The 21751-nt window shown below is 39.6% G+C and overlaps 1 protein-coding gene across 1 annotated transcript; it reads left to right on the top strand.

Annotated features, from left to right (window-relative positions):
• The first annotated feature begins 249 nt into the window (after positions 1 to 249).
• MTAP (methylthioadenosine phosphorylase) lies at positions 250 to 18956 on the top strand. Its single transcript, XM_015850034.2, has 8 exons — positions 250 to 464; positions 2311 to 2397; positions 5414 to 5472; positions 7128 to 7295; positions 11132 to 11234; positions 14647 to 14886; positions 16134 to 16256; positions 18145 to 18956. Exons 1-8 carry the CDS (start codon positions 441 to 443, stop codon positions 18181 to 18183), a joined length of 843 nt encoding a protein of 280 aa, XP_015705520.1. The 5' UTR covers positions 250 to 440; the 3' UTR covers positions 18184 to 18956.
• Positions 18957 to 21751: the final 2795 nt, after the last annotated feature.

Here is a 21751-nt window from a genome sequence, read left to right as displayed (position 1 = left end):
TATTGTGCTCTTTGCATCTGTTGTAGTTCCCATGGAAACAAAGAAGAGGCATTGCTGTGAGTGACCTACAAAATATAATTATGCAGCTTCCAAATTACTTAAAGCTATATTTAACTTTGATAGCTAAACGTGTAGTTCTGATACTGGAGAGAAAACGTAACACAATTTCCTTTCCATAACATGCTCAAATTTCCCTTCCCAGTCTACACAGACTGACACCAGCGGCACCCCAGTTTGTGTATCTGAAGTATCTTGAGAAACTAAACAAGCAGTTAAGCCAAATTCCGAAGACACAGAAGTCACAATAAAACAGATCTTACTACAAGAGCCTGTTCTGAACTACTTCCCACAGAACAGCAGCTCTTTGACTCTCACAGTAACACGGCTCTCCCCCAAGGCCCGCAGCCCCCCCGGCCCGGAAAGGCCCGCCCGCTGCTAACATGGCTGCCACCGCGGCCGTGAAGGTAAGTGCGGCCGGGCGGCGGGATGGAAGGGCTGAGGGGCTGTTGTGGAGATGGAGGCTGTCTATCCTGGCAGCCTGCCGCTACCCTACTGCCTATCGCAGTGCCCTGAGCCGCTGCCGCCTTGGCTCTAGCCCGGGATCGCTCCCTTCCGTCCCCGCACCGGAGCGGGGGCTGGGCCGGTTGTGGTGGCGGGTGGTGTGCGCTGTGAGCCGGGCTCGTCCACGGCGTGGGGCTTCGGGGTGGAGATCTGGGTTTTGCTGTGCTTTGCTTTGCTGTTCTAAGTGAATAGTAGTCCGGCTGCAGGCCCGTGGAAAGCTGTGTCTTCACGGATTTCTGGCTCGGCTGTGGCGTGCCTGATTTGATAGTGAAAGTGAGTGGAGCACGTGTGAAGTTCCAGTGGGGTTGCAATCTAAGGGAGGTATAAGGAATCACAGCAGGACCGGTCTGTGCTGTGCCTTTTAAACACTGCTTGGGAAGTTCAGGGCCTGCCACAGACCCAGGGGCCAGCAGGGCAGAATGCTTGGGTTTGCATCTGGACTGAAACAATAATCAGCTTCCTTGTTGAAAATAGAAGAGAGGAAAGCACAAACATCCACTGCCTTTTTGTTGTTCAAATGACTGGTAACTTTAGTGCTTAAAGCCATGGCTTCCTGAGCAAGTACTGCACTGCCAATTGTCTGCCTGCTGTTGGAATTTCACCAAGCAGGAGATGATGGGAAACGTGCACTTAAGTGTGACCTCCTGCAAGGCTTCACCTGGAGTACTGCATCCAGGCCTGGGGATGCACAAGAAGGATGCAGAGCTATTGGAGTAGGCCTGGAGGAGGGCCACAGGGATGCTCAGTGGGCTGGAACGCCTCTCATATGAAGAAAGGTTGAAGGTGCAGGGCTTGTTCAGCCTAGAGACAATGAGGCTCTGGGGAGGCCTCATTGTGGCCTTCCAGAACCTAAAGGGGGTCTACAGGAAGGATCTTTTCTTGATTTTGAGTTTTGTGACTGCTCATGTTGCGCGCTTTTTGTATCATTCTTAAGAGAAATGGTTACTCATCATAATGATTATGTGGATTTCAGGAGCAAAATAAGTCCAACATTTAATCTAAATGTTTGTGATATATAAGCAGTGTGAGAAACATTCAGTACTATGCAAGACAGTGATCAAATTGTCTTTAATGCTTGAATACATTCAGAGTTGGGGTTTGTGGGCTTTTACTATTTTCTGCTGCCCTTCTCCTCATGCTCCACAAGGGGGTATCAAAAGACAACAGATGGTGGAGCATCAGTATATTAGCTTTGATACTGTCTGCCGTGGTCAGCTTCCTGAAGGTAGTGTTTTTAGGTAGTCTTAGTCACTGGGGACTCAGTGCACAGAGGGGCACCAGTGTACCCATTTGCTGCCTGCACAGTCTCTCTAGAGAGAGTTTGCTGCCAGCCAGAAGCCCACACTTCAGCCATAGCATGGGGAGTAAACAGGTGGAGCTGGAAACCGTGGTGCAGTTAGAAAATTAAGGGAAATCTACAGGCAGTGGAAGCAGGGACACATGGCCTGGGAAGAATGCAGCGATGCTGTCTGGACATGAAAAGATGGGATCAGGAAAGCCGAGACACAGATGGAACTCAACTTGAAAAGGGATGTAAAAAATAACAAGAAGATATTCTGCAGGTACATTGATTAGAAGAGGCCAAAGAGAGCATACCCTCTGATAAATGAGATAAATCTGATAAATGAGAAGGGAGATCTGGCAAACAGACATGGAGAAAGCAGACCCAGTTTCTTCAGTCTTTCCTCACAGGCCATATTATCCAAACTGTAATTTCAAGAAGGCTGACAATGTACTTTTCTATTTAAGATTGGAATTATTGGTGGAACGGGCCTGGATGATCCAGATATTTTAGAAGAAAGAACAGAAAAATATGTTGATACTCCCTATGGCAAGGTCTGTATAATGTTTTATTATTACAAGACTATTCCACTTTTTTGAAGATGCTTGTTTGTTTGAAGAATTGTTAGACCAGTCTTCTGTGTTAAATGAATTCATGACTGTGTTAAATGGATACTGTCAGGAGACTGCTTCCTTTTTATGGTTATGTGCTGTTCAGATTTTAAAAACAAGGTCTTAAAAAGATAATGATGTGCAAAGGAGAATACACCTCTTCTCCTTTGTGTATTGGTTCATTTTGTCTAAAGTAATTGGTATCATTAGGTGAATTAATATTTGCTTGTTTTAGCATTGAGGAAGAAGGAATTACACAGCTTGCTGCTCTCATTTTAGGACAACAGAAAGAAGCAGCTATCATTGCACAATGCAAAATTGTAAATAAGAGCTTTTTTTTTTTTTTTGGTCTTGTAACTGATGAGAATATCAAGATGCAACATGAAGTCAACATAGTTTAAGCAAAACTAGGAAGTAGCAAAATGAAAGTCTAAATGTCAAAGAGAAAACGGAAAGCATGGTTAAACATGTGTGTTCATTTCTTTCTACTCTGTAAAAATGTGAAGAGTACAGTTCCACTGTCCTTTAATGTTGTTGGTTAATTGTTATGTGTCTTGGAAAGAATTTTGTTGCTGAAAACCTCAATGTAGGTGATGTTCCTTGACATGATAGACGTTTGAGAATGGCACAATTCGTTGTTGGTTTTTTGGTTTTTTTTTTTAGTGCTACTTCTTTACTTTCAGAAACAGAATAATAGAGTGCATTTTGCTCACATAAATTCCTTTCCTGTCAACTGCTTTGGTCATCTTGAATTCTAAGAATCATTTTAAAACCAAGTAGAGATTTTTTTTCTCTCCAGAAATGTGGAAAAGTTTCTGAAAAAGGAAAATAATACAAAAGTTTTTGCGGTTTCTCTTTGTCACTGTTGGTCCCCACTGATCCTTCAAGTTATGTTAGTAGTAATGGTGGAAATGTAGTAAATTATATATCTTTTTTTTTTCAAATAAAACTATATACATATGTGTATATATATATATACGATTTCATCTGTATATTTCTGCTTCCATTGTTCCCTTTCCATAAAGCATTGGGATGAAAATTCAGGATTTAGTGGAAAATACCCCAAAACCTTTTGGCATTTCATCTCTGGATGTGGACAGTATTGTTCTCTTGGAAGACAGGAAAATGGCTTGCAACAGCATTTATCTTCAGCAGTATGTTTTGAAACTACTAATAAAACTTTGTTCAGAACATACTCTGAATTAGAAGGTTCTGCTTTCTGGATGATATTTCTCTTCCTGATCTAGAATATTCTACTGAGTTCCCCTCCTTTTTACCAGAGGGTTTTCTCTGGCAAACAAAGCAGGTTCTTTTTTATTCTACACGTGTGCTTTGTTTGCTGGCAGTGGGATGCCAGATAACATCAACACTCATCTCCGGCATGCCCAGAAGTACGCAAGTAATTTGTTTCATAAAACTGATTGCAGGCTTGGGGAATCTGTGAGATACTTCCTCCCATTATGGTTTTTCTGTTCATTTTGTTTTCTGTTCCATCTTGCTTCTGAGCCTTGGCCACAGAAAAGAATGAATTCTGTAACAAAATCCCAAACACAAGTAGTTGTGATGCTTCATGGTAATGGAATGCTTGAGGAGCAAATTGCCTTAGCAAATAGGCAGTAAACCCTTTCCCCGCTGTAAATTATAGTCCTATAGCTGTGTCTGGTTCATAAGAGCACACATAAAGTAAGGTTAAAAGTCTGCATATTTTTATGTTTAGTAGAATTAACAGCTATAAATGAGAAATGAAATCTTATAGCTTCTGCTAAAGTACAAAAGTATATCAAGTAGCAGGCAACAAACATTTGTAAATGTGAATGTGTGAATTTGAGACACTTGCAAGTTTGATTTCAATATATAAATAACAGTGTCGTTAATGACTATTTCAGTTTTAAATCCCAGGAAGAAGAGACTGGCATAGAGTGGCCTCCAGCACCTTTACAGTTTCTTATGAACTGAAGTAGGGAAAATAAAATGGATGCAGTTCTAAACTGAGTGGGGGAAGCAACACATTCAGCTGCAGCAGTGTTCAGAAGCATCTAACTGAACAGTCTTTACCTTTTTTTAACAGAAAATTTTGAAGACGGGAAGCTAGAAGAATCATGCATTTCAGATGCAGAATACAGCCCACAAAGCAATTTATTTGGCAGTTGCTGGCTTGAGATCACCTGGTTTAGGGCACGTGTTCCAGCTGAGTGTCTACAAAGAAAAAAAAGCTCAAGCTTCCTGGCTAGTCAGGAGGAATGTGTGTTGACCTGCAGCTGTGAGAGGAGAGTACATACAAGGCTGAGCAAGTGCAACCCTGCTTCTTTGGGTAGTTTTGTTAGATTGTAGCTCACTTCAGAAAGATGGGGAAGAAGGGTTTCATGGGAAGTGTAGGCAGCAGAAGGGTGGACTAGAGGTGTCTGGAACATGAGAATAATCTAGGAGTTGATGACTGAGAGGGGAACAGAGAAGTGAATGGGAAATGAGAGTGGAAAGGACAAATTAAAAATGATTCCTGTTTGGAGGGGGTTTTCTGAAGGGAATGACTTTTTAGCAAAAAAGAAACATAGTTTTACAGGAGAGTGAAATGTGTTAACTGATGCAAAGGCTATTTATTCATTATTCTTTTCTGTGTTCATTCTGTGCTGTTTGAAGTACTATGTCAAAGTGTTTAAAAGTATTATTGTTTCAAAGTACTGTGTAAAACCCCAAAGGGGTTGCAATTGTTAGTATGAACACAGAAAAACTGCAGTCATCCTTTTGATGCCAAGTGTGATCTTCCAATTCTAAACTCTTACTAATAAATCTGCCACATCAAATTACAGACTTACTGTGAGCTGAAGACAATGTAAGACTGCAGTGATATTTCCTTTCTGTAACTTGTATTTTGTAACCATCCTGCTTATTTTTTAGCTGCAGTGGAGATTTCTCATATGGTTGGCAGACAGTAACTAATTATTTTTTGCTTGTTTTGTAGCCATCAGATGCTCTGATACTGGGAAAGATAAAAAACGTGGACTGTGTGCTGTTGGCAAGGTAAATTAGCCTTTTAAGGAATATTATGTCTTGAAGTTTACTCAGATGTTTTTTCCTCCTATATTAGGTGAATACATTTTTGTTCTGACTTGTTTTTGCCCTGTGTGGTTGCTCACAAAGCCAATCAGAAGTCTGTATTTTTCCTGGATAGATTTCGCGCTCTAGGGACTGAGAATATTTACAATACTATCTAGACTTTGGAATAAATATCTCAGTAAACTGTCTGCTTCCTGTGTTTGCAGATCTGTGAAACAGGAGAGTTGTCTGTTTCTTGATGAACTGTGTATTTGGTATGCTCATAAAGTCTTTCAGATCGCTGCCTTTGATTATTGAGACCTCTGGCTGCTAACTTTATTGCTTAGAAGTCTGTGTTCCCTGTAGTTCACCCTCCCTGGGTCACCTTATTCAGGAGATGCTGGAAGTATCCAGTGAATGCTTGCAAATTTTACAGTGGCTTACTTGGAAGTGTAAATATAGGACTAATGTGCTACTAGATTATATGTAAGAACACTAATATAGCATTGGGACAGCATAGGAAGATGCTGATAACAAGGTCCCTCAACAGTCTTGGGCAAGTAGAAGTGATGGGACCAAGGTAGATGCACCTTGTTTTTGCATTTTGGAGGTGGGGGGGAGGGTGGAGGGGTAAAAGGAAAATCGTGAATGTCATATTTGGAAAAAAAGAAAAGAAAAAAAAATCATATATAATAAAGAAGAGGATGATTAGAACAACTGCAATGCTGCTCAGTAAGTCTACACACTTGGTGGCTTATCAGAAACACTAATGACAACATACGAATCCTGCCTGACAGTACTCAGTGGTGCTGTGTGTAGCTTCCAGTTCCCGACTGATCATGTTTTTGAAACCTTTTGCTCTCTCTGCAGGAGCTAATCATGAAATTAAGTTCCTTCTTTCCTCTTATATGGTTGGAAATATATTTCAAATGTGTTCTGTAATTATGGATGTAATGTACCTCTGCTGTTATGGCAGAGATAAAATGAAAGTTTGTGCTTCTAAGACTAAGTATTTTCTAAACTGGTGAAAAAAAATCTGCAGTAATGTACAGTCATAATTTTAATTTCAGAAAGCTATCAAATTATTTTAATAGCAAGTTGGTGAACCTGATGATCTTACTGTTTGGGAAGGTAACTTTAAAAGTCTGTAATTTCTGCTTTTAATTACGTGTAATGTGCCAGTCTTCTGGGTGGAAGAATATAAATACACTGTTTATGAACAGAAAATCTGTAGAGTTGCATACAAATCTTAGAGATCTGTTCTGGTAAATGGAATATGTAGTACTGCTATGTCTGGATATTCATAATCAATGAAAATAGTTAACAGAATTAAGTGAAAATGCCTTTTAAACTCTCAGAGCTACTGAACTGTATTTGGATTGTAGTTTAAAGACTTTAAAATGAACTTCAGCTTAAAAAAAAAAAAAACCAAATACAAGAACTGTGACATTACTTTGTAAACCAGATATTGAGAACTTTAATACAACAATGAAAACAAGTTATGGCACAACTTGCTAATATGATCAACGCCATCTCTACTGTTGTTATAAATTACTTTTCCTAGATTTCTGTTTATTTGAGGGAAGGAAAGCAATTTCATTCTGATTTATTTTACTCTCTGGCAACATGTTTCTGTGCAGGCATGGAAGGCATCATACAATTATGCCATCAAATGTAAATTACCGTGCCAATATCTGGGCATTAAAAGAAGAGAACTGTTCACATGTTCTAGTGACTACTGCCTGTGGTTCATTACGAGAAGAAATACAACCTGGGGATCTTGTCATAATTGACCAATTCATTGATAGGTGAGTAACAGCTCCTTTTAGTTATGTTCATAGTTGTGGTAAGCTTTTATACGAGGAGGTGGTAGCTCAGTTCTTGTGGCACAAAGGGAGATTGATACAAGAAGACGGGACAGGAAAGTGTGTTCAGCTCTAAAAGGTACGGAAGAAATACTAGGCTTTGAAGAACAGTCTCAAATGAAGCAAAGCGTTGCTCCTTGGGAAGGATCTTCTGAAGAAGAGTTCTCTTGTTTTGGATGTGGAAGAGGAGCATGGTTAAGAGCACAAGACATTGTTACTTTCGTGTAACTGCTTTTTCTTGTAAGAGAGCATATTTGTGTGTGTGTATCTAAATGACTAATTACCCTGCAGTAGCAAGTTCTACATAAACTGCTTCCTGTTATACTGAAGTTGATTTATGAGTGGAGAGTGGCTGTATTGCTGATAGTGGCCTTATTTTTCTTATTAACGACACTAAAAGTGTTTAGGCTGATGACTTTGTCTATACAGAAGAAATTATAAGTATCCTTATTCTGCCAGTAGCACTCAGAAATTAGTATCTTTGCTTCAATATCATCAGCTCAGTTACATTTGGATTTTTAAGAATATGTCTCTTTCAAGAATAAAATCAATAAATTAGTACAGTGGTGTGATGTGAAGGTGTGTGAAAAGATGAGGATTGTTTAATTTGTGGCAAAGAAGGCTTAACTGTGTCCTGGGCTGCATTAGGTGAAGTATCACCATCAGGTCAAGAGATGTCAAGAGATCCCTGCTTAGCACTGATGAAGCCATTCCTGGAGTTCTGAGATCCCCTGTACTAGAAAGACATGGAGTTACTGGAGAGAGTCCAACAAACGGCTGCAAAAGTGTTTAAAGGATTGATGCCCTTCTTGTATGGGGAAAGGCAGAGAGAGGCTTTTCAGCCTGAAAAAGAGATTCAAGGGAGGATCTTACCATTGTGTATCAGTACCGAAAGGAAGGATGGAAAAAGGATTGAGTCAGGCTGTTTTCTGCGGTACCCACTGACAGAACAAGAGGAGATGATCACAGACTGGGGCAGAAAAAATTCCTTCTGAATGCCAAAGAGCAATTCTGTACTGTGCATGTGACAAAGCATTGGCACAGGTTTCTCAGAGGGGGCAGGAAACTGGCGTAGCTCAACAAGGAACTACTGATCAAACAGAGATACAGAATGGGATAGGCAGTGGAAGCTGGAGTAGGTTGCCTGTGAAGAATACAGGGATGTTGTGTGAGTGTGCATAGATGGAGTCAGGAGAGCCAAGGTGCAGATAGAACTGGATATGACAAGGGATGTGTAGAATAACAAAAGGTTCTTTAGATGCATTTGTCATGTGAGAGAGACAAAGGAGAGTGTACCCCTCTGATTAATGCACAGGTGTCCAACCTTTTGGCTTTCCTGAGCTGCACTGAGTGAATAAGAACTGTCTTGGGCTGCATATACATAAGTTGCTCTGAAACTAATGTCTCCTGTTTATTTCACTGTAAACTACAGCAGATACAGTGAGCATGATGACACTACTTGTTGAGCGAATTCTCAGCTACAAAACACTATTTTTCAACACTGTCACTGTCTTCAGCTTGTTGAACTGAATAATGAAAGTCACATCCCATGATGTTAGTAAAGTTACAAACACAGACATTTGAATGATTGCTTGTATCTGTAGTGATATTGCCTGTGAGTATAAAATTACAAGAGGTTCTCATACACACACATCCTTTTCCAATACAGATGAGCATTATTTCAGTGGTCTTGATGGGATACCTCTAAAAACAGCAAATATTTTGCTCTATGTCAAGACAAATGTGTTGAACCTTGATGGTGTTACTCTCACAAATAATTCCTTGTTGTTCCCGAACAGAACATGAGCTAACATCAGCAGTTTGCCATTCATTTCCATTTAATTGGAATACCCTGTGTTCTAATAAGTGGAGTATAACTCATAACCCCACTGAGATTAAGTCCCAGCGCAATGATTGGTTGCATGCTATATACTGAAGCATTGTGTATTGTTAGGACAAAAGCTGTGGGATAGTTATTAACAGGATCATAAGTAAAATTAACTATATGCCACCAAGATTGAAATTCTCTTTCAAATTTATTTGCATTATCCCAAATCACCTTTTAAATTTCAGTGGGTAAAGCGCTTCCTTTACCTTCTACAACTAAGAGCTAGGAAGATATTATTTTGAGTTATGGCAAGTGCATCTACAATTAACTGGTGGTCTTTTATATTAGTTCTTTCCCACTGAGAACTACTGGTTGGTTCCCAGTGCTGATAGGGAAGACTGCAGGGGTGTTGCAATACGCATAAATTACTTGCTGCATCCAACACCCTACCTTTATTCTTGGTTCTGGATTTCCCAGGAGTCTGGGGAGTCAGCCAGTACTATCCTGGCCCCATTCATTTCCTGAATATATTTTATCAGTGTGTTTAATTAACCGTGGCTGAAAGGGTTAAGCCTCTGTTAGAATTAGAATTCGGTCCCATACGCCCAGTATGCCCAATGTGGGCATGGGACCATGACCAGCCAGTGAATGTGATAGGGTCAGCATAAGCAATTACAAAAATTAATCTGAAGAAGATGCCTGTCTGAAACAGTGACACTAATGATACCACAGGGATCCCAGGGAAAGGAGCAGGGTGAGAAGGGAACTTGGGAGGCACAGCAACAGGATCAGCAGCAGGATTAGCATTAGTCGCTGGAAATCAAGAGACAGAGAACTACAAGTGGAAATGAAAGCAATAAAAAAACGTTCTGTTCCTAAATTAACCAAAGATAGAAGGTAGGTGAAGTCCAGATGATTAATTTTGTACATATTCCCCTGATTGTATTGAACCTTCCAGATGCATTTGTTAAGAGTCTCTTTGAGTAAGGGACCACAGGGCACAGTGGTTGCCAGTGGTGAAAAATATTCCAGGTCCCCAGTAACCCTCTGATTCCTTTTCAGTCAACAGGATCTGGTCTCTCTCCAACCGTTCTCCCTTTACCATACCTACAGAAAAACCATTTTCTACAGAAACATTAAATATGCAAAAGTTTCTTCCTTTTTATTTTTAAAAGTAGAACTTTTTAAAGGCAAAAAATGTAAAATAAGGCCAGTCTTTATATTCAAACCACTTTATATATAAACTGATGGAAAGAAGGCTTTGTTTGTATCCTGGTCTGCTTCAGGAGAAGTTTTGCCAGCAGGTGGAAGGAAGTGATGCTTCCCCTCCACTCAGCCCTGGTGATGCGTCACCTCTTCTGCCTGGTCCAGTTCTGGGTTTCCTCTTACAAGGGCAATGTGAACATACTGCACAGAGTCCAAAGGTGGGACATGAAAATGATGAAGGTATTAGAGTATGTTCCCTACAGGGAAAGGCTGACAGGGCCTTTGTGGAGGGTCCTACCAGTGTGTATTGATACACTAAGAAAACATGCAAAGTGGACAGAACCAGATGGGTTTGTGTGGTTCCCACTGGCTGGACAAGAGTCAGTGGACACTAACTGGAACACTGGAGGTGCTCTCTGAATATGAGAAAACACTTCTTTGCCATGTGGATGTTGGAGCACTGGCACAGACTGTCCACAGAATCTCTGGCATCCCGCTCCCTGGAGATATTTGAAAGTCATCAGGGCATGGTCCTGGGCAGCCTGCTGTAGCTGTCCCTGCTAAAGCAAAGGGCTGGACAAAGTGACCTCCAGAGATCCCTGCCAGTCCCAGACATCCTATCGTTCTGTCAGCATAGGTGGCCATTGCTATCATGTGGGTACTTTTGTTTCCTTCCACAGGTTTATTGTTTTCTGTTCTGTTTGATCCCCGTTCTTCTCTCAGAGTATGTTTTCTGCTTTTCCAGGACATCTAAAAGGCATTGTACTTTGTATGATGGTCAATCTTGCAGTCTCTCAGGAGTATGTCATATTCCGATGTCAGAGCCATTCTGCACCAAAACCAGAGAGGTTAGTGAATTATGTAGATGTTTTTAAAAATGTTCTATTTTATGACGCTTGTTATTTATAGTATAGTAGTCTAATTAGCCACCATTGAAATATGAAGGTGATCTCCATCTCTTCATTGCTGTTATTCACACAAGTATTAAGAAAAATGTAACATTTGGAAAACATGGGAAGTAAAAGATCATTTTATTATCGGGGCTAGGATAGGTATGTGGAACACTCTAAAAAGGCAGTTGGCATCCTGGATTTCACAGGGGTAAAAATCCTTTTTGTCATATAACAGGTCAAGAGAACTTGTGTGAACAAAGTTGGAAGACAGAATTAGGAATTATTTCCTTTCCATGCTGAATGAAACAACATTTGTGGCCGGGGCACTCTGTGAGAAACACTCAAAGTCAGATTTTTCAGATGATCTTGGTGATAGCAGCAAAATTTATACATTATTGCAATAACAGGCACACACCCCCTGTTGGCAAGGGAGAGACTGTGCACCAGTCAGTGCAGTCCATCCCATTATATACACTAAACCCAGCACAGTTAATGCTTTCCTGGCACTTGCTCATTGGACTGTGAGCATCTCAGGCTCACAGTCTCCCCAGCGCTGTTGCTTTGATATATTTCCATACAAAGTGGTTACCAACTGTTGTTTTTTATGTACTGTACCCTGAAACAGGTGGGCAGTGTTTCTTCAGGCGCATTCACTTTGTTCTGTACTCAGCTCAGTTTGTTAATATGATGTCAAATGTAGGCAAAAGCCAAATTACAGCTGTCTTTTATTGAATTTTGCTTTCCTTTTTTTAGTGACTTCAGGATTTTCAAACATCAGAAACACTTAGACTAAATATTGTCATATTGCTGTTTTTCAATACATGTGAAACCTTTCAGGGAAGTGTGTGTCTGTGACTAATACGCCTTCTCATTGTATTCTTAAATCTGAGGAAAAAGGAAAGTGGAGATTGAACTCAAGGTTTTGTGTTTTGTGTAATGCTCTGATCAGAAGCTGCAGGGAGTCACATTCTCGAGGAGAGCAGGAATCTGCAGAATTAGTCATATCCATCCCACAGGTTTATTCTCTCTGCAGTTACTACACTGAGCAGGTCAAAACTGAGTTATGAAGCACATGGCTCAATATGTACCCTAAGCATTTACAGATGTTCATATTGCTAGCTATTCTGCTTGTCACCAAACTGCCATTATAGGCTATTTTTATTAATTGGCCAGGAAAGAGTGTAGCTTTAAGATGTCCATCAGTAGGTCCATAGCATTGTTAGTGGAATAACATTTAGCACTCTAGGAATGCAGTGAATTAAAGATGTTTTAAAGCTGAAGAGGAAACAGTCACATTATACAGTGCCTGCTCTACCTTCCTTACACTGGGCTGCAAACAGTACAAAATACTTTGAATTTTTCAAGCAGCAAGAGCCTACCCACATGCTGTTACCAAAAATTACTTGGCACATAGTTGCTTACTGACTTTGAGCATGATGTTGTGCCACAAGACACACAAGTTGTTTATTGAGAGCTAACTGTAGGTTTCATACAATGGATTTAAAAAGATTATTACTGAAATAATTGGCTACACATCACAGTATGTTTCTCTTCTTGTTGGTTTTATTTTTTTTTTTTTAGGTTTAAGTAGACATAAGTAATTTCCTGAGGTTGCAGGAAACATATATCAGGTTTCCATCTGATTACTGAGTAGCTATAAACAATGCTTTTGGGGCATTAATTTTTGTTAAAAAAAAAAAAAAAAAAGCCAACAAAGGAATGCTTCTTTTCAGAGAACAAACATTTAGGTACTTTCCAGTCTGACATGTGGTGGTTAGCTCATTAGCCTGTGCATTCTAATCAGCCTACCAGATGTTTTAAATGAACATGTGGTTTTGAGCTGCAGGAGAGCCCAAAAAGAGATACCAGATAAAAGTGATTTATTTTTTTTTTTTTCCCTGGAAATGTTCCTGAAATTGCTGGGATGATTTCAGCCTAATTTGTCATAATTCAGAGGACATCATAGCTAGATGCACTAATAGTAATACCAAAACAGCTACACTGTAGGCTAATTCAGGAATTTATATAAAAACATCTGAAAAGTTGTTATTAAATTGTATTAAGCTGTTATTGCATTTCTGCAAATATGTAGAAATGTTCCATTTTATTTGGCTAACACCATAAATCAAATGAGAATCAGAAAGGAATGTATCTACCATTGTCTGCCTTGGTTTGTTACTACTTTCAGAAACTCACAGCAGCATCTTGCAGGGAATTAAATGGTAAAGAGTGTGGTAAATTTGTAAAGAGATTCATGAAAATACTACCCAGCTTCTGTTGTTTAAGTCAAATCACAAACGAAGTTGTTTACTGATTTATTAACATAATTTTTAAGCAGTCACTGAACTGCACATTTGGAATCAGTGTAAGGAGTAATTAGCAACAGCATGTTAACAAGCACCTACAAAGTGTTTCTGTACCTAGTCTCCCAAGACTCTCATTTATGCCATCTGCATGCATTCATAGAGCTTCATGCACAAATGCCCTTCCCCAGCGCATGTGGATTACAAGTATGCCTGCTATTCTGAAGTGGAGTTTTGCCTATTTACCATACCTGCTGAGGGAGATGAGGTACTCCAGCTTCGTGTGTATTTGTGCTGTTCCCAACAACCCCCTGATCCACATGCCAAATGAGGAATCACCTCAGTAAATCATGTAGCACACTCAGGGCAGTTGTGGCTTTCCTAGGCCCACTTCATGCATGCTTTTATGCTCTCATTTTTACTGTATCAACTGTTGCCAACCCATTTTCCAAGAAAGGAAGTCATGGTGATTCTGCAAGGTCCTCTAGGAAATAGAAAGGCTATTGCAAAATACCTACTTACATGTAAAGTGTACAGCTCAGTCACTAGCGTGGGAGAATGTTTTGGTTTATTTTCACATTTTCAGGGTATTTTTTTAAGCAAATGGTTATGCTTTTGCAAACAGTAGGCTTTCAAAAAAAGAAATTAATATTTTCCCCAGCTCAGCTCCACCATTATGGCAATGTAGCATATAGTGGCATCAGCATTCAGCTTTTCCACTGTTCTATTCTTAAAGTAAGTAAAGTCTGAATAATCCTGCTAAATGTTTCTACTTGATAATCTCTTACACTGAAAACACTAATCCAGCTGATACAAAGCCAGGTGAGTTCGAGATCATTCCTAGTAGTTTGACCATTGATTTATTGTGCTGGATGAGAAGACTGAAAATGATCTTTGTATTTGGACAGCTGTAGCCAAGTGAATCAGAGCTGCTTAGTGTCAGGCTAATTTCTTTTGTGTGTAAGAGCTGAGTTTTTGTTGTTGTTGTTTTGTTTTGTTTGTGAGATGTGAAGCAGCACATCAAGGGAGTTACTTGCTTTTCATGATATTGGCATGTTTTGCAGGTTCTTATTGAGATTGCAAAGAAACTTGGGCTGCAGTGTCATTCCAAGGGGACAATGATCACTATTGAAGGCCCACGTTTCAGTTCTCGAGCAGAAAGCTTGATGTTTCGCAGCTGGGGAGCTGATGTTATCAACATGACCACAGTGCCTGAAGTGATTCTTGCAAAAGAAGCTGGAATGAGTTATGCAAGTATTGCTATGGCAACAGATTATGACTGCTGGAAGGAGCACGAAGAAGCAGTAAGTGAAACTTCACGTACTGAATTAAATCTGATTTTATTTATATCAGCGTCACTGAGTTTTTCTGGTGTAGCAACTGTTAAAGCAAGAACAGAATCAAATGTTGTGACCTTCCTCATTTTTATAAACTTGCCTTACTGTTAGCAAACAGTTTAGCTCCTCCTCAGGAGTTTGTATGCATTACGTTGGTGTGAACTTGTGTCCTATAATTGATCTGGTATTTTTTTTCTTTAGCAACTTTTTGCAAAAGGATATGTCTTGTTTAGTTTGTTTTCTCATGGGATACAACTGAGCAGCAGCTATGAGTGGGTAACTTCTCCTGGTAGCCTATTCAATCATAATCATTGTAGAAAGGAACAGTGCAGCTTTACTGCTTGAGAGAAAAGAGTTAACTTAGTTACATACTTGATCATTTGCCTCAGTAACTGTAAAAATTCTCTTTCAATTTTTATTATGCAAATAAAATCTTTCCCACCTGTAGCATCTCTGTACGGTGTTACTAACTCTTAATTTCTTAAATGCTGTCTCAGAGTTGCCTCCATTTTTCTAGAGAGCTGTTTGAACATGGATTGAGCAGCACTTCAAAAACAGCAAAGTGGATTTTTATGGAGCTAGCAGCTCTTGGAGAATGCAGTCCTATAGTGCCAAAGTACAGTAGCTGATACAGCTTAGCTCACTTAACACATTTATTGTTTTTAAGATGAATTGTCATCTATCTAAAATATTTTCTATCTTCTGATGTTCCCTGAAATTCAAAAAAACATCAATAATTTGGTTAAAACTCACATATCTGTACTGTGCGGCAGTAAATACACCCATGTGACATTTTGCTGTAAGAATCCTACAGAGGCATTGTTTACTTTACTGTTTTGTGTACCTAGCTTTTGCTTTTCTTGTTTTTTTTAGATAGATTATAAATATCTAGGTAGGTTAATTTTTGCTTTTTTGTTATCATGATGCATAAATGGGGCTAGAAAGCAGATGTTTCTTCACCAGTGACATTACTTCTAATGTGTTCAGATGAAAAGGTTAACTTTTTTAAGCACAAAGTTCACAGAATCAGAAGGAAAGTAAAAAATACAAATGTTAAGTCACAGGGAAGTTCTGACTAGTTAGAAGGATAGTGGTACTTTAAGATACATGCTATGTTTTTGTCTGTGCTCCACATTTTCACTTAGTCTGGCCAGGGGTTTAAAATCTGTGCAATGCAAATTGAGAGATACCTCTGAATTCTGTTGTGTTTCTAGGTTTCAGTGGATAAAGTTTTAAAGACACTGAAAGAAAATGCAAACAAGGCTACCAGCATACTCCTGACTGCTATACCTCAGATAGGCTCCATGGAATGGACAGACACCCTGCACACCCTGAAAGTAAGTACACAGAGGTCAATTTTTTGCTTAAACTACAGGTTTTTAGAGTATATGCCCTAACAAACCCAGTCCATTTAAAACTGGCAAATAAATTCATTAAGAATCTTACCAGCTTTGTTGTAAAGATCTAGCTTCAATTTTAGCTTGAGTTTCATAGGAAATGCAATAAAACTTAAAATATTTGAGGATGTTGAAATGCTGCCCATTATAGCACAGGTAAGATTCCGAATAAGTGTACAGATTGAAAACCTTTACCTCTACTCAGCATTAGCTTAGATCTTAGAACAGAGAGACAACTGGAAAAGACTGAACCACATCAGAGATATTACATACACTTCAATTTGTAAGAGAGGATTTTGTTGCAATATATGGGTAATACCATTTTGAAGTTATTAAAACTATATTCAATCACATGCTTTCAGAGCCAAAGTGCATGAAAAAAAGAGTGCAAAAGAGTCCCCTTAGAGAATATCTCAGTAAAGGAATTTGCAGGCAGGATTTTTTTGTAGACAAGGATTCATTTTTATGTTTATATTAGACAAATGTTTGTTTTTATGTGTTGCACTATTGCAGTTTCAGTGGAGTGCATGAGATTCCTTTCTGGCTATAGGGTAGAGTAAGAGAATGCTGTTAAATGTAGTTTGGATGCCCATCCAACTTCTTAACGGGGTTTTTATGACAAATGGGTATTTCTGACAGTGATAGTGTGTGCAGCATGAGGGTTACACTGGGATGGTGTGGCAGATGGGAAAAGAGAGTCTGCATGTGAGGAAAGCGGACAGAAGGGGGCCACAGAGAGCTGTGTTAGTGGATGCAGCAGTCTGAAAAGGAGGAAGCCTTTTGGGGAAATGAAGGAATCCAATCTCTGATGACTCTCAACTTTCAGGTTCTTTCTTTGTCTTTAGAGAAAACAAATGCATTTTCTGAAGTTTGAGTGACTAGGAGTGACTAATCATGGCTCCTTTTGTGTCAAAGTATGTCCCTGAAACTTAACTATCAATAGGACTGTCTGTATTAAGAAAATCATCACTATCTTCTTATGGGGATAAAAACTGACATTTTTATTTTTCAGTCTGGTTCTGTGGTCAATGACTCTCATGTGTAGTTTAGTTAATGTCCTAAAAGAAAGTCGTGTTAAGTAAAATTTCCTGCAAACTCAGCATATTTGGAGACATTCTTCATGGAAATTCCACCAAAATCCTTGAAATCAGTGTTTTGCTGATTCTTCACTAAGCAATTGACTCTTTTTTATGAGACCTTGAGTTTTGTTTATCACTCTTCCTCACCCAAGTTTATCAGTTCTGATAGAGGGAAAGATGTTGTACTTGGGTAAGAAAGTTGTAATAAGTGAAGACTTTGGGGTAGTTCAGATTGGATAAGACATCCTTAGTCGTTTTAGCATGTTCATATTTGACATGCTGGGACTATAATATGTTTGATAGCTCACAAATAGAAGCTCTGTTTCTTTTCAGACATTTTTTCTAGAGTAATACAGGTGGTAACTGTATTCATGTTTTATGTATGCAGAGCTCTGATCTTAGAACATTCTTCATTAATTTTCTTTGTCCAAAAAATCTCAGATCAGTGTAACTACATATAGGACTGTAGTGAATTGAGTTAGGTAGTAAAGGAGAATTGATCAAGGGTCTGTGTGCTGTAGTCCTACAGGCTAAGGACCTCTCAAGGAAGCTGAAATTGATGCTGATTAGCTGCATTCAAGGATAGGATCTGATAAACTTTTCAGAGTTGCCTGTCCCTACGTATCACAAGCATTCAATTATCTTCTAACCAATGCACCTTCAGAGGAAGATAGCTGTATGTGATAACTTTAAGACGATAAATCTGCTCCTCTTTGGCAGCACTCACGTACTTTGGCTTTGCATTTCAGACAACAGTGCAGTGTTCAGTTATTCTGCCAAAGCAGTAGCTGCCTGGATGGACTCTGAAGTTTGGATCATCACCAGGAAGAATGGGCTGCTTTTGAATGTTCTGACCTTATGTATCTGAAAAGTGTTTAAAGCTTGTTAGAATGGTGTAAGCCTTAACCAATAATCATGTCTTAGTCAGCTTTTTAAATGGCTGAAGGTAGATTTTAAGTATGTTTTTAGCTTGGGATACACTTATTCTGTATGACTTCATGGGACTTAGGAAAGCAGATTCACTCATGTGTGCATCAGTTGCTTTGTTGTTTCTGCCTCTTACTGTTTGCTGTAACAACAGCAACAGTTGTCATTCATTTCAGAAAGAAGCCGGGAAAGTTGAATGTGACATTTCAAAATAAACTATTTTTATATATTATCCATATTTTCATTTTAGTATTTTTTTAATAAGTAGGTTTGTTTGTTTTTTTTTCAGTAGCATGGTAGAAGAAGTAGTTTAATAATCATGATTCTTTCACAGCAGCGTCTAAATAATGAGTGATTAAAATGTTAGTAAATGCCTAAGCCACGTTTGTGCCTGCAGTTGTACTTATGTGACTTAAAGAAGTATATGAAGATGCTCCGCTCTGCCACCCCTCAGCACTGTGCTGGTCCGCTGCTGCTTCGCTGGTCATGGCAGCTGTGCCTGGAGTTTCTGTTCCACGTGATGAATGTATGGAGTGCTTTGAATGTATGTATTCATTAACTCCGTGATGTTTCAATAAAGTAACCTTCATTTTCTTGTTTAAAAAATAAAACAAATGAAAGATATGCTTCTCCAGTGTGTGTGGGAATTGGTATTTTTGTTTACTTCTGGTGCTTTGTTCTCTGACTTTGTTTCTCTTGTCATTGGCTTGTCATTGGTAGAACAGGTTGACCGTGATTCTTTATAAACACAACTTTTAGACCACTTTTAAAACGTACTTGGCTGCTTAGACCAGGAGGTTTTAAGTGCCTGAAACAAACATGGATGTCTGTGCAAAGCAAGCCAAGCATGGGAAAGGAAATAAAGCAACTTCTCCATGATTTAATTGCACATTTCATGCAAGATGGGTTATAACTGGAAAGCATAGTGAAGTGCAAGCTAATACAGGTAAAACTTCATGGTTATCAACACTTTTCCTCACTTTCCAGTGGAGTTGTCCTAAATTAACTCACATAGATGCATGGCCTGAATGCTTTTAAGCCTTTAGGGAAAAACATGTTGTCCCTGGAGCAAACAGACACTGCAGTAAATTAGGTTTGCTTCTCTGACTTTTGTGCAGAATTTGTCTGGAGTGAATAGAGAAATACAGCTGGGAGGTAGTGGGTGTATTAAAAATACCGAAAGCCTTATTTTTTTCCCCATTTATGTGGAAGCGAGGCTGAATAGAAGCAAGTGATTGTAAATAGCACGGTGAAACAGTGCAGGAGACATGCTGTTATTATGCTATACATGGTATTAGCTAAGGACTGGGAAATATAAAGTCAGTAGCCAATTGATACCATGTAAAATTTTTCCACTGGACACCAAAAGAAACAACAGAGCTTAAAATTAAATGAACTGCCTAGATCCACACAGACCAGAAGCAGAAGTGTCACTGAAGAGTCAGATCAACACGCAAACAACTGCAAGAGGAAGACATACACCCACTCACCCGGTTTTTGTTGGACTGTCCTCCAATGGCACTCACTCAAAGAGTTCTGCTTCACCCTGACACGCTGGTCAGGCAGCAGATCTCCTTCCGCTTTGGGACCTCTGCATCTGGGTTGTGTAATGTTCAGACCCAAAAAGCCTTTATCCATGCCCCATGCTTACTTCTATCATGGGTGTTTGCCCTCTCTGACAGTGAAGATGCTATTGTGTCTTACCCTATTTCTCAGAGATTAGTTGAAGGCTGTGTTTTGCTTACCACAGCTATTCTGGGCTTTTAAGCCCCTCTCTCATGCTCTCCATTGGTTTTGCTCAGAGCATCCTCCAGGATGCACATTCACAGTGTACTGACACCAGTGTGATACTGCAAGTTCAGATGTGGCACAAACTGAGGTTCAGGGCATACCAACAGATTTACACATCTGTGTTCTTTGTTCCCTTTAAACCATTCTCCTGTGCAGCCTTTCATCGATCTATCTTGCTAAAACAAACTTGCCAAGTCATATCTAGTTTTCACTTAGCTAACAGCTCCTTCTGTATGATACACTACCAGCATCCAGAGCATGTACAGGTAGCACATGACATCAGAAGCTAGTACTTATATTAGTACTCAAAACAGACCTGGGGCAGTTGGGGTTCCCAGAACTGCAACAAGCATGTGTTCTGTTTATCAACATCATCTGGGTAGCAGCAAGAGGCAAAATTAATCCGGGAGGTGCTCAGCACTGTGCAGGATCAGCCTTCTGAGAAGGAAACTCTGGCTTAACTGTTTTAACGACTTCTTCCTCTCTCTGCAGCACTGCTGTCACATTCAATCCCCAGATTTAGCAATATAAGTTCCTAAGGATAATGCCTTTAGTAAGTGGTGTATAGCTTAGAGGACACACGAATCTGTTCTGCTCTTTGGTTTCCTAATGTATGGTTGCTCTTGCACACACACAAAAAGAAACCATCTGTTTTATGAAAACCTTTTGATTTGACCTTGGATTCTTTGTTTTACTAACCAGAGCTTTACAGGAAGCAGCTCACGTATGAACTCTGTTTGAACTTCATCCACTCTCCAGTAAGTTTCTGAAATACATTTTATTTCATACCATAATCAAACATTTGAAATCATTCTTTCACGTCTGCCCAAGGACCAGAAGGACAATCCAGTGGAAGGAAAGTGATTGCATATGGTGCTTTGCTCTTAACGTGCTTCCTCTCCAGCTCAGTCAGGTCCTCTTGTGTTTGCCTCTCCAGACCTAGGCCTGCACCTCTCCTCCCTGCTCTGGATATCCCATATCTCTGCCCTGTCCTCCCAGCCCTCAGAACATCTACCTGCTGTCTTGCCCAAACCATGATATGAAAGAGCAGCAGCTTGTCTTGGGACTTTCCCCACCTGGAGATAAAAATCTGTGTGCTAGATTACCATCCCTTCCCCCCCAGATAGCAATGTTGTCATTCATGCAACAGAAGTAGGAGGCTCCTTCCTGAGATGAGCAATCATATCATGACAATACTAGCCATGTAGTTCAGTGATAGGAAATAAATAGGATATTTATATCATCAGGAGCCACACTTCTGACAGTGTCAACTGAACTTTACTTGCCTTTTCTTGCCCCTTGGCTCTTTGTGGTCTACTGACAGAAGGTTGTGAGGATTTCTGTGAGGCAGCTTGATGCCTCTACTAGCAAAATTATTGGATTTAACTTCTAAGGAGTATCTTTCTCTTCACTTTTCCTTTCTTTACCTTTCTTCAGTACATAAACACTCGGTAGGTATGTGATTCTAGAAGCATGCATGTGCCTGTACATGGTAACTACAAGAAAGTAGTGCTGAGAGATTTGTCCTCTCTCCTCTTTTCTGCAAAAGATTTTGCCTTGATTTCTACTCTTAAGGTATTTCTACCTCTTCCCCTTGTAAGTTGAAGGAAAAAGGTAAGGAAAGGAAAGGGAAGGGAA

This window comes from Coturnix japonica, chromosome Z (genome assembly GCF_001577835.2).
Source record: "Coturnix japonica isolate 7356 chromosome Z, Coturnix japonica 2.1, whole genome shotgun sequence".
In the NCBI taxonomy this organism is placed as follows: Eukaryota; Metazoa; Chordata; class Aves; order Galliformes; family Phasianidae; genus Coturnix; species Coturnix japonica.
This window is presented reverse-complemented; position numbering and strand designations above follow the sequence as displayed.

Coding starts and splice junctions, on each gene's coding strand:
- MTAP (XM_015850034.2), top strand. CDS start 441: ATGGCTGCCACCGCGGCCGTGAAG. Junction 465..2,310: donor CTGCCACCGCGGCCGTGAAG/GTAAGTGCGGCC, acceptor TTTCTATTTAAG/ATTGGAATTATTGGTGGAAC. Junction 5,473..7,127: donor GACTGTGTGCTGTTGGCAAG/GTAAATTAGCCT, acceptor GTTTCTGTGCAG/GCATGGAAGGCATCATACAA.